Source organism: Nematolebias whitei, chromosome 7, assembly GCF_014905685.2.
Source record: "Nematolebias whitei isolate Nwh7 chromosome 7, NemWhi1, whole genome shotgun sequence".
NCBI classification, from domain to species: Eukaryota; Metazoa; Chordata; class Actinopteri; order Cyprinodontiformes; family Rivulidae; genus Nematolebias; species Nematolebias whitei.
This window is the reverse complement of record NC_056504.1, coordinates 50,523,998-50,535,923: the sequence shown is the minus strand read 5'-3', so window position 1 is coordinate 50,535,923 and position 11,926 is coordinate 50,523,998. Positions and strand designations below refer to the sequence as shown.

General features: G+C 47.9%; 1 protein-coding gene across 1 annotated transcript in view; it reads right to left on the bottom strand.

The window, feature by feature from the left end:
• The window catches only part of chd6 (chromodomain helicase DNA binding protein 6), a 66,551-nt gene that overhangs the window by 7,224 nt on the left and 47,401 nt on the right, over window positions 1–11,926 (bottom strand). The window contains exons 24-37 of the mRNA XM_037679034.1: window positions 11,136–11,216; window positions 10,104–10,222; window positions 9,839–9,998; window positions 7,209–7,292; window positions 6,923–7,026; window positions 5,664–5,793; window positions 4,631–4,709; window positions 4,065–4,122; window positions 3,602–3,974; window positions 3,259–3,467; window positions 2,988–3,085; window positions 1,596–2,396; window positions 359–613; window positions 7–274 (exon numbers count right to left, since the gene is read on the bottom strand). Coding sequence (XP_037534962.1) covers window positions 7–274; window positions 359–613; window positions 1,596–2,396; window positions 2,988–3,085; window positions 3,259–3,467; window positions 3,602–3,974; window positions 4,065–4,122; window positions 4,631–4,709; window positions 5,664–5,793; window positions 6,923–7,026; window positions 7,209–7,292; window positions 9,839–9,998; window positions 10,104–10,222; window positions 11,136–11,216 — 2,819 coding nt within the window. The remainder of the gene's footprint in view (window positions 1–6; window positions 275–358; window positions 614–1,595; window positions 2,397–2,987; window positions 3,086–3,258; window positions 3,468–3,601; window positions 3,975–4,064; window positions 4,123–4,630; window positions 4,710–5,663; window positions 5,794–6,922; window positions 7,027–7,208; window positions 7,293–9,838; window positions 9,999–10,103; window positions 10,223–11,135; window positions 11,217–11,926) is intronic.

The following is an 11,926-nucleotide window of genomic DNA, read 5'->3' as shown; positions in this document are numbered from 1 at the left end:
ACTCACCGTCCTGCAGGTTCTGCTCGTCGTCTTCAACGTGCCGATCGGCGCTCTCCTCCTCCTCCTTCTCCTCGAACTCGAACGCCGCGCCCCCGTCCCGCTCCTCCTCCACAGGATCGGTGAGGCTGTCGGAGACGGAGGGTCCGAGCCCGTCCTGCGGCTCGTGGGGGGAGAGGTCGGGCGGAGAGAGGGGAGGAGGGGGGACGAAGGGGAGAGGCGGGCTCGCCGACAGGTCCATTTGGTCGGCACTGGTCTCTTCGTTCACTCCGATGTCCTGAAGAACCAGAACCAGTCAGAATTATTCAAGTTTAAAAATTCACATTTTCCTTTGTGAACGGAGACTCGGGTCAGAACCGACCTTAAAGAGCAGGTAACTGGACGACAGAGGTTCTACAGAATCTGCACTGGAAGGATGGGACGGGGAGGACGAAGGTGGGAGGCCCAAACACTCCTCCAGAGTCCCTCCTTCCTCTCCCACTCCGTCTCCTCCCTGAGCCTCCTCGTCGTCCTCCTCCAGAAAGCCCGTCTCCAGAGCAGAGGGACCAAGAATTGGGTCAGACTCGTTGAACATGTGGTCAGCCGGACTGGTGTGGTCGGTGCTGTCCCAGGGAGCCTGCAGGAACCGGGTCAAACCAGGTCGGTTCAGTAGTGGAACCAGAATATACAAACTAAGCAAGTTCTGGAGAACTATTAAAGCTGTGGTCAGTGGCTCTTTAGGATCACCATGGTAACCACAACTGTGTCTTACTCCCTGACTGTACTCTCGTGCAGACAGGCAGACAGAAAGAAGTCGTGCTGAAGGAGACACAAGGTAAAAACCATTTCCAGCTCAGAGTGGGAGTCCATGATTGTAGAAACAGAAACACGAGGACAGAAAACTTCGTGTGGTTTTATAAAAGCACTTCGGTAACGGCTGCTGTTCGAAACGTGCTTTATAAATAAAGATGACTATAAACTGCAGAGGAACGATAAAGTTTGTGGAAGTTTGGAGACATTTAGGGACGCACGATATTATCGGCATGGTATCGGCCGATATTAGCGTTAAAGTTAAATATCAGACATCGGCCATTCCATCAAAACAATCACCGATATAAAAGACGCTGCTTACGTATGAACACAGTGACGAGGATTCCTGCAGCGGCAGCACAACGTGATGACGCCACGTGCACTTACCTGATCTGATCACGGCAGAAAAGAAGAATTCAAAATGTCGGCGTGTGGAAGTTTTTTTTGGTTGAGGATTCTGAAGATTTATGGAGTACGTTGAGCCTCGCTACATCGACCCCAGTCTGAGATATTTTCCCAACGTAACCTTACCCGAGTTACAAACCGTCATTTCAGACGTCACTGAGAAGCTAATAAATAACATTTAACACTTTTCATTTAATACAAGTTAAAGTGCTCTGCATATCATATGGCTGTTACTGAACATATGACACCAGCTCTTACAGCTGTTGCACAATTCTTGTAGCAAATGAGCCTCAATAAGAGGGTTATATTCAGTCCAACTTCCAGCGACGCGTTTAAACCCCGAACGACGGTTCTGCCGTCAAGTCCGACCCGCGGAGCTCCAAACAGGACTGGGTTTTACATACCTGTAGCTGATCCAGCTCCACAGACGGCGCCATCAGTCCAGTTTCCTCCGACGAGCCCTGCTCCCCAACCAGCACGTCGCTCCGGAGTCTGGAGTCCAGGTCTGTGCCCCCGACTCCGTACGAGTTCAGCATGCTCTGCCCTCCGGCTGCGGAGTTGAACGGGAACCCGTTGAGGGCGTCTTTGGATGCCTTGCCTCCGTGCAGAGCGTCTGCAGACATGGCGTCGTGCTGCAGAGAGCCCAGCTCCAGACCGTCGTCCAGAGGGGCACAGTCCAGGAAATCCACCCGCGACCCGGGGACCAGACCCAGACTGGCTGGGGCTGAATCGTGGGCATCCAGAGGGGGCGGGTGGAGGTGAGAGGAGGAGGGGGAAGGAGCAGACGGAGGGGGAACCTGCTGCTGGTGGTGGTTGGAGACCTGGTGGGGGTACTCAGGAGGCTGCGGGGACTGATGTCCAAGTCCTGAATCGTAGAGGCAGCAGTGAGGATGAGGAAGCTGCATGTGGGACGCCGAAGGAGAGGAGGAGGAAATTCCAGGATGGGACGCCAAGCCCCCGTGGAGGGGGTGATGATGACTCTGAGGGTGGAGGTGAACAGGGTGCCGCCTGACGTAGTTCCTGTGGGCCTCCAGGAAGCTGAGCTGCGGGTCGTTCAGGATGTAGAAGTCCGTGCGGCTCAGGCCGTGGCGCGCCGCCCCGATGAGGAGGTCCCGGTCGTGTTTACCGCTCTCCCACCAGACGGGGAGGTAGAGGGAGGGGCGGCACAGCTGGAGGCAGGCCGACAGGAGGGGGTGTCGAAGAACCTGAGGAACAGATCGCTCGCTTTTATTCCCGTCACTGGACGTGAAACGTCTAATTTAACTAAATCTCACAAGAAGTAAAGCTTGTAAGGGACTAAAGGTTCCGGACTGATCCGGACTGATCCGGACTAATCTGGACTGATCCAGACTGATCCAGACTGATGCAGACTTCACCAGATTCTGAAATTATTCATCTGAAGAAGCAACCGGGTCGTTATTTATTAAACAAAACAGAAACTTGGTCACTTTGCTGCTCAGAAACAAACGAGCTGATTATTCACAGACGGACAACATTTAAACAGCCGCCAGCCAGGAGGGGCAGCAAATTCACCCTGAAGGTCAGGCCGTGCAGTGCTCTGAGAAATGACCTCCATCTTAGACTCTGCAGGCCTGTTAGCAGGTTGAGGGTCAAAGGTCATGACCACCTGACTCATCAAAGTCTCGTCTTTTTGTAAACGCCATTAAAAACATCTGATCGTGTTCGGACTCTGCTCGCGGCAGCTCGGCTCATCTGTTTCCTCTCTGCAGTCAGACGATAAAACTCTCTGAACATGAGACGGAGTAGCTCGATGGGACGTTGTGTCCGTCACCCACCTGCTCCCGGATCTTTCTCAGCAGCTCGATGCGATACAGCGTCCTCGCCGCTCGTTCTTCGGTCAGAGGCTCCACCAGAACGCCAGGATCCACCAGCCCTGCAGGAATCCATTTTGTGAGGAGAAGGTTCAACTTAAACCGGTTTAACGGTTCAAATGAGTTCAGAAACCAGTGGGTTCATCACAAACAGCTCAGATAAATAAAAGCACCAGTTTTGTAGAGAAAAGTGATAAATAATAGTCCTGGAAAACCAGAAAACTGGAAACGTTACCTTCTTCCTTCCTCGGGGGAAGTTTGCACGCCGTCCTGCACATGTTGACGAACGAGTTAAAGTATCTTTCCAAACTCTCGTCGGTCTTCCTCTCCAGTCGGGCCAGCGCTCGGAACTGGGACCAGTCAAAAGCTTTCCTCTCCGGGTCGTACACGACCCCGAAAGACGAGACGGTGCGGTAAAAGTCCGCCTGCTCGCGGCGGGTCCACCTGAAACAGGAAGTACGCTGGTGAAGATTTGCAGGCATCAGGGTCAGGACAGAGGAGACGGGGGACGACACGCGAGTAAAAACAACTTTAAACAGAGGAGGAGGTCTCAGCTCGGAGCTACTGCGAGTTCTCACCTCCTCTGCCACTCCAGGAACAGGGGGTCCGGTTCTGTGGAGACCACCGAACACCTCCTCAGCTCTTCTCCCAGCTGCCACGCCAGCGGCCCACCGGCGTGGTGACCGGCTGTGGCCCCTCCCATCGTCAAGCCAACGAGGCCATCGTGGAGCAGGAAGTCGTTCCTCAGCAGGGGCTCCCGGCGCAGCGTGAAGCGCTGGTAGGCGGTGATCAGGCGCCGAAAGCGGGCCGTCAAGGCGGGGCCGGTGGGCCACAGGGGTCGGGCCTGGACCACGTGGAGAGATGCCACCCCGGTCCCCGTTGTCGTTCCTGCTGTTGTCGTGGTAACCAGCGGTCCGTCCTGAGCGCTCAGGTCAGTGGACGCCTGAGAGTCTGTCCAGAAAAACACACACACGGTTCGTCTCTGCTTCAATAAGGAGGTCCGGCTCATTCAGGAGTTCTAATTAAGATTATCTGTCTCACGTTGACTCGAACTGTCCGGCTTCTCGCACTCGCCGGTACTGGAGCAGGTTTCCTCCCCCTGTGAAGGAGACCGGAGGCGCATCAGCATCGATCCACAGCTGGTCGATTAGAGGCGAGACACCGAATCCAAACTACGTTTACCTTTAATATATTTACACGTTTAGTCTGAGCTGCAGTCAATCATGATCACTAACTACAAATTATACAAAATAAACGTGAGCAGGATAATCTGGTTTTAATCTGGCTTCAGCTGTTGGATTTAAATCAACCAGCTAATTCAGATTATCAGTTTAAATGATGCAGAAATCTGTTCTTGTGAGTTCGCAGCTAAAGAGAGAAACTGACGAAATATTTTCTTAATTTTCCGGCTGCTGTGCTGCTTTGATCCCTCAGCTGTTATGAACTAGCAGCAAAACACTGGATTAGCGGCGTCGTTAAGCCAAACAGGACGGTTCTAACAGAACCCGGTTATGAAACACATTTTAAAAAGACGTCAAACTGAATCTGAAGTCGTGTGGAGAGCGACAGGAAAGGAGTAGACGCCTCGGGAGACGTTTTCTCTTCACCTTGTTGCTCTCGTCTCGATCCTCGCCTCCGTTAGCCTTGACCTCCGCCTCGTCCTTCGCCTCCTCCGTCTTACAGCTGCTGGCACCGATCAGAAGGAGAAAAACTTCAGTGACGACACTTGAAACGTTGTGATAAAGACGAATCGCCGAACAGCCAACGGAGAGCAGCAACACGGATTAAATTTTTAAAAATCACAGAGTTCGGATCGAAACGCTGACGTTGAAAAGAAGCAGTTGAGATCAAACATTTTAAAAACCTGCTGTGGGACCAAAAGGAAGTTTGTAAAGAAGAAACAAAGCAGCAGAAGCTTCAAACCACCAGGAAACACCAGGACAGGAGCGTAAATGTTTTAGGTGCGTTGTCGTCGGCCTTAACGTCACTCTTTGTTTCTAAACCCGACGCCGTCACGGGATCGTTGGTCAAGGATGTTCATCACTAACCAGAGAGTTCTTTTGTCTCTCAGAGAGGAGCTGATCTGATCCTGCATGTACAGCCGGGAGGCCGAGGTCATCAGTGACGGCGAGCTGCGAGGGCTGCTGAGCGTATTTATAGAAACTATTCTCACACGCTGCAGAGTCTCACGACTGGCTCCAGTGATGCATCTGTGTAAACCTGTGAGACAGTCTGCCCTTTCAAGTGAAAACCAGTTAAATATCTCGTGTCCTCGACTGTGGCGTCTCGCAGTGGGTAAGATGAATAGAGGATATTTTTACCCGGCAGTATTTTTTCTCTCCTGGTTTAGGAAGCAGAAATGTGAGCAGGAAGGTGGCACCAACTGAAACAAACATCAGAGGAAGCAGGATGTGTTTTTTTCACACCGGCGTCGTCTCCTGCTGCGAATGCAAACAGCGACAGCAGGAGGAAGAGGAGCTGACCGGGCTCAGCAGGAGGAAGATTAATGGAAGTGACGAGCCAACATCCTCTGCAGCAACGTTAAACACATCTAGGAACCAACTGAAGTCCTGAAGGTGCAGCCCTAACGACTGCAGCGTTGAATCACAGCTTCCGGCCCGCGGACCTCTGAGAGTTTACCTGTCGGTGGCTTCAGACGCTCCCTCTCCTCCTCCTTGTTCTGTAGTCAGAGCCGCGACGTCCGGCATCCCGACCCGTTCCAGAAAACACAAGTCTGGGTCGGCGCGCATGGCGTTGTACCGCTCATACCCTGACCCGGGACACAGAAACACGGTTAGACAAAATAAAACTGTTTATTTCCCGTCAACGCTGACGATACAGTTTGAAATGAAAAACACATAAAAAGTACAGCAGTTTGTTCCATTCTGGACGTTTTACACAGCGGAGGACCGCTGCTCGACTTACGGGGCGACACGCACCTCCATTTTGTTTCAACAGGAAATAGAAACAATTTTTTAAATATATATTTTTATATATGCTTATTTTAAAGGCACAATAAGTCTAAACACAGCGATCAGCTTTCTTGAGTGAAACGTGAAGTTTTGAATAAAAACCTCATTGAATCTGTTCGAGCTCTGGGCATGTGATGGAATGACTCTCAGCTACTACCACAACACATTTAGCTCAATAAATGGACTGGGTCAGAACCTCCTGTCATGGCAGCAGGTGATAAGAAGCCAACTCCTCATTGGTGAGGAGGATTATCAGCTGGTAACCACACAGGAAGTACTCCGGTGTCCCCCGTCACTGAGGAGTTTCATTAACGAAGCAACAGATTCACCTTCAGCCGCCTCGACCATTTGAGGAAACTATAGACAAAATAAAACATCGTTTCCTCAAATGACAAGCACGGCAGATTCACATATACGGTGGTAGCCATCTTGGATTTGACTTGGCAACCCAAATTTCGATGGTGACCTTTCTGACGCAGACACACACCCAAGTGGAAGTCGGCGTGTTGCCAATTGTCCAAGTTATTACGCTCAGAAGATGAACGGACCATAAGTCCCCGCTTCGCTCCACGACGAGGGACCAGTCTAAACCTGCTGATGAAAATTTAACGGTTCAGAGCAAAAGGCAGAACTTGAGAACCGAGGCCGGTCGATGGGATACAAATACACACAGGTGGACTTCCTGTTTGGAGCTCATGATTCTGTGAAGCGCTCTGCTGCAGATCAGAAGAGCTCATCCAACGAGATATTTCAACCAAAACATGAGAGGCTGTTTTTGTTTCAGAGTTTCTCAGTTTAGAGACTTCACAAACCAGAAATCAGCTTTCAAGCAAAGAGCAAGTGATTCTTGAAAAATAAATCTGATTTAAAAGTCACGTCAGGAAAAATAAATCTATCAGGTGCTGTCTGTAAGTGCGGTCAAGTCACCGTGTTTGTGGACCCCAACGAGGAGAGACTTGTCAGCCTCGGCGTCCCACCACGTCACAGGAATCTCGATGTAGTCGATGTCCGGCAGCGCCACGTCCAGTTTACTGTGATCACACGAACAGGCTGTCAGGGTCCAGTTCAGACCATCAAAAACACGTCGGTACGAAACCTGCGCTGCATCAGTTTCACTTTGCACCAAAGACACAAACAAATTATTCAACAGAGTCTCTTTTCATGACGTGGCCTTCACATTTTGGCGTCAGACTGATGGTCGTCCGCTGCGTACCTGGCAGGTACTCCCTCCTGAGTGGCTACGTCCCCCAGAACCTCCACCTTCAGGTAGTACAACATCCGTACCCTCAGCAGGACCCTGTGGTGAGAAAACACGGCAGGAACAAGTTTTAACAGCTTTCTTCTAGAAGTGTCGGCTTCTAATAGTGTGAACGTTTATGAAGCAACTTCTGTGATGCATGTTTCTTCTGGACGTCCTCTGGTCCGATTCTCGTCCCGCAGTTTTCAGCTATTTCATCAAATCACAAATCAAAATGTTCGGCTCTTTCAGGACAATCCTGCTGTGACTTTTGGTTCTGGTGCAACTTTAGCTTTTTGAAATATTTAGCCTTTTCTGACATTTTGTTCTCATAGAAAAGGAATTGAGCTCATTTTACATCTTTCAAATATTTAGATGCGTTTACAACCTGTTCCTGCTCCTTTTGACATTTTGCTCTGCTTCAGCTTCCTGCTGCACATTTAAACTTTTCTCAGCTACTTTCAGTTGTTTTGTGCTAGTTTCAGATTCTTTCTGCTCCTTTCAGCTAGTTTCTGCAAGTTTCAGCATTTTCTACCGCTTCAGCTACTATTTAGCTGTTTGTAATTCTAGTTTAAGCTTTTTCAGCTAATTCCACACTTTTGCACTCATTTAAACTTTTTTCAGCCTAATTCAGCAAAAATGTGCTCTCTCCACCCCCTTCTGGTAATTTCAGCTTATTTTTTGCTTTTTAGCTACTTTTAAGCAGTTTTGTTTTTGTTAATTTCCACTTTTTGTGCTCATTTCTGCTTCTTTCAGCCTAATTGGGCAAACATCTGTTCTTTCTGCATTCTTCTGTTAATTTAGGCTCATTCTACCTTTTCAGCTAATTTTTTAGCTAATTTTTGCCGTTTTCAAATAGATTCAAGTTTTTCATGGCAATCTCTGCTACTTTCAGCCTAATTAATTTCCTTCTGCTATTTCAGCTCGTTATGCTCAAGTCCAGTTATGTTAGTTTCAACTATTTCAGCTATTTATCTGTTTTTATGCAAATTTTAGCTTTTTCAGCTAATGCCACATTTTTTTAGCTCATTTCAGCTCTTTCCACTTCCTTCTGGTAGCTTAAGCTTCTTTCTGCCTTACAGTTACTTTTCAGACATTTTTTGCTAATTTCAGTTTTAGCCAATTTCCTAATTAAGTTATTTAAGGTATTGAACTCGTTTCTGCTTATTTAAACCCAATTCAGAAAATAGCGTTGGGTAAGAAGCGTTGGGTAAGAAGCGTTGGGTAAGAAGCGTTGGGTAAGAAGCGTTCGGTAAGAAGCGTTCGATCAGAAGCGTTCGATCAGAAGCGTTCGGTAAGAAGCGTTCGGTAAGAAGCGTTCGTAGAGAACAACTTCACTTGCTGTATTTTATTTTCCTCACTCGCTCTCGTGTCACTCGCTCTCGTGGAAGACGGACGCCTTCCTTCCCTCTCTCGTCCTCCTCCTGCTTTTTTGCTCTGTCCTGTGTATCGGAGCTCCTATTTCCACTTCTTCCGCAACGTAAACTACCGTCATGGATCTGGTCAGCTGGACTTTCAACACAACCGATAAAATTTTTTCAACAAAGCGACAGGGTCCTGGAGAGCCCTCATGCACCGATGAGACGCACGCGGCAGATCATGGATCTGATGTGCCTTTCTGTATTGTCTCAGGAGGACGCTGAAGGTACTGGAATCATGATAGAAGGGTTTCTGCTTTTTGGCACCGGTGGATACCTATGTTATCGGCTATTAAAGAAGACGGCGGTGGCAGTTTCGGCCATAGCAAAGCTGCCGACCCTGTGTTTGGATCGTGCGTCAAGTACTCAAAATCAGCTGATTTACAAGCTAAACCATAAGATGGAAGCGATTTGTGAAAATCGCAGGCCACTTGCTGCTTCTGGGACTTGCCAGCATGTTGGGGACAACCTTGATCAGCACGGACCAGTGGATTGCCCACAAATCTGGCCATTTTGGATTAAAAGTACCAGCAGAGCTCAAGGCTGATGAGAAGCAACAGTCTGCCTGAAAAAATCAACAACTGTGGCTTTTCTGATTCCGACTCCCCTGTTCGGCCTTGAAGCAGGACAACTTATCAAATTTCTCCTGGGATATGTATTAACGAAGAAAGCTCTGACTATTGCAAACCCCCCCACCCCCACCCTGGAGAACTTCTGTGAAGTGCTTCATGGACAAATCTCACGTCTCGTCGTCAAATGCATATTTAACGTGTCTATAAATGTGCTGCTGCTGGAGTTTTTGGATGTTTTAAATCGTGTCCTATAAGAACAAGTTGTGAGGAGATCTTTTTTGTAATACCACTGTCCTCTCCTCATGGCCTTTTCCCTTTTCTATCTGAAGAAGAAGAGGCTGCGCTCTGAGGAGCAGCAGCAACGTGCGCTCGGACCATCTTAAGGACGACTGCACGAACATAATCTACCTGTATTTCGGTAAATGATAAAGTTTATTCTGAATTGTTGCATTTGTCGTGCAGCTCATAAATGATAAAACTAAACATGATCAGAAAGAAAACACAACCCAAGAATCATCAGTGCGCTCTGTAAAAACATTTTTAAGTGACTTTAGACAACAGCTGTAAAACGACGGTGACTTGGGTTATTGTGAGTCGACGGAGCTGCCACACTGACTTGTTGCAGTGCTGCTTGAGGTGCTTCTTGTAGCTCTCGTCCTGCAGAACCACCTCGGGGTTGCAGTGGACCAGCCAGTCGGCGTTCTTCACATCGGGAACATTCAGCTGATTCTTCAGCTTCTTCCCTTTCCTGCCCCGAGGAACTGGAGCAGACAAACCTGCAAACACAAACAGAGTTCACGTTTGTGGACTTACAGCAGCTGAGCAGCAGAATAAATCCTGAATAAAACGCTTTTCAGAAGATGAGGAGGCGAAACACCAACCGGAGTGGTTGAGCAGCGCCTGGTCCTGACCGTCTTTAGAGGGCGCGATCAGATCCCAGATGAAGCACTTGATCTTATCGTCACCTTTGTAGTGTTTCAGGCAGTAAACCAGCAGAGCCCTGCACAAACAAAGCAAACACAATTCACTTTGTTGTTGAAATAATTCAAGTCAGTTTGTTTATGTAGCACCAAGTCACAGCAGAGGTCGTCTCAGGCGCTGAACAGAAACATTCAGTCAGTTAATAACGTTATTCACACGACTACTATACGGGTTTATCGTTAATAAAAACATTCAGCTCATCCAGGAGAAGCGGGCTCAGCATTCTGGTTTTTGTAACTTTAAACAACCTTATCTTTTAAAAGCTAAAGGTTCCATTTCTACCTTCTCATGCTACTATAAGCTTTTAGCTACTGTTCTGCTACTTGTAGCTTTTAGCCAATCTTTTGCTACTTTTAGCTACTGGGTAGCCATTTTATACTTATAGCTTTAAGTTAGCAGTTAGCTATTTGTTACTTTTAGCATCAATTAGCATTTCAATTGTTTAGATTTTAGCTAACCTTTTGCTAGTTTATTTCCCTCCAAGTTGTGTTACAATACTTTAAGCTCGTCTTTTACTACAATGAGGATGTAGCCAGCCTTTTGCTGCTTTTAGATTTAGCACACTTTTAGTGCTTTTACCTTTTGTTTTGCTACTTTTAGCCTTTTGTCAAGTTAACTTTTGGCTACTTTTATGTAGCCCGTCGATGGTTTGATGTTTTAGCTTGCATTTTGCTCCATTACGCTTTTAGCTGTGTCTTGCTGCTTTCGGATTTTAGCTAGTAATTGGCGTCATTTAGCTAGTGTTTTGTTTCTTTTAGCTGTTAGCTCGTGTTCTACGCCTTTCAGCGGTAACCGCGCAGCTCTAGCTTCAGTAAACTCAGTAATCTCTTTCTTTGTTCACGCTGTATTCTCTAAGAAAAAGTAACTTCTATTGTTTACTTTGTTTTTGTTGACAAACGTCCTCACAGCGATGTTCAAGTGGTCGGTCCTACCTGCAGATCGCCTCCATGTCCCGCTCCGTCAGGTGCCATTTGAACCGACCGTGGTTTTGAATGTCCTTCCACCGACCCCAACTGGAACCAGACATTTAAACATTAATGGTTTCATCTTAAACAAGGAGCCATGGGACCAGACTGCTGCACTGTCGGCCGCAAGAGTGGGCACAGCTCACCTTTTGGCTTCTACAATTGTTGGATTTAATAAACAACCACAAAATATAATCTAATTTTCAAGACCAGATACAGAACAAGACGCTAGAGTTCTGGTGAGAACAAGTGCCCCTGTCTGTTAGCAAAATATCTCATGAACCACTGGGTGGACTTCCTTGAAACTAGAGGTGAAGAAGTGATTAAACTTCTGGAGTCAACCTGATCAAAGATGGCTACCACATTTATTCATCCTTAGCAAACACAAAAAGAGGTAAATGTTTTGTTTTTTCCAGATTCTGGACGAACATTTGGTTCGGTTTCAGTCCATTCACGTGATACAACACATGACATACGACAAAAAACACCTCTGATCACGCCTTAAGCAAATCACACGATGACGACAGGTGACAGGCCGCACCTGCACTACACCTTGACCATAACCCCCACCATTCCTCAGATCTTACGCTCCTCCTCGCTAAGATCACCTCCTGGACTCGTGTGAATAAGCTGCGGGTCAGTCCTGTGCGCCGCGAAGGACGCTCAGACTTAACAGCTTTGTTGGTGTCTACTGGTTACTCCTCTTAAAGGAGGAGCCCCGATACTCCTCTTAAACCAGGAGCCCCGATACTCCTCTT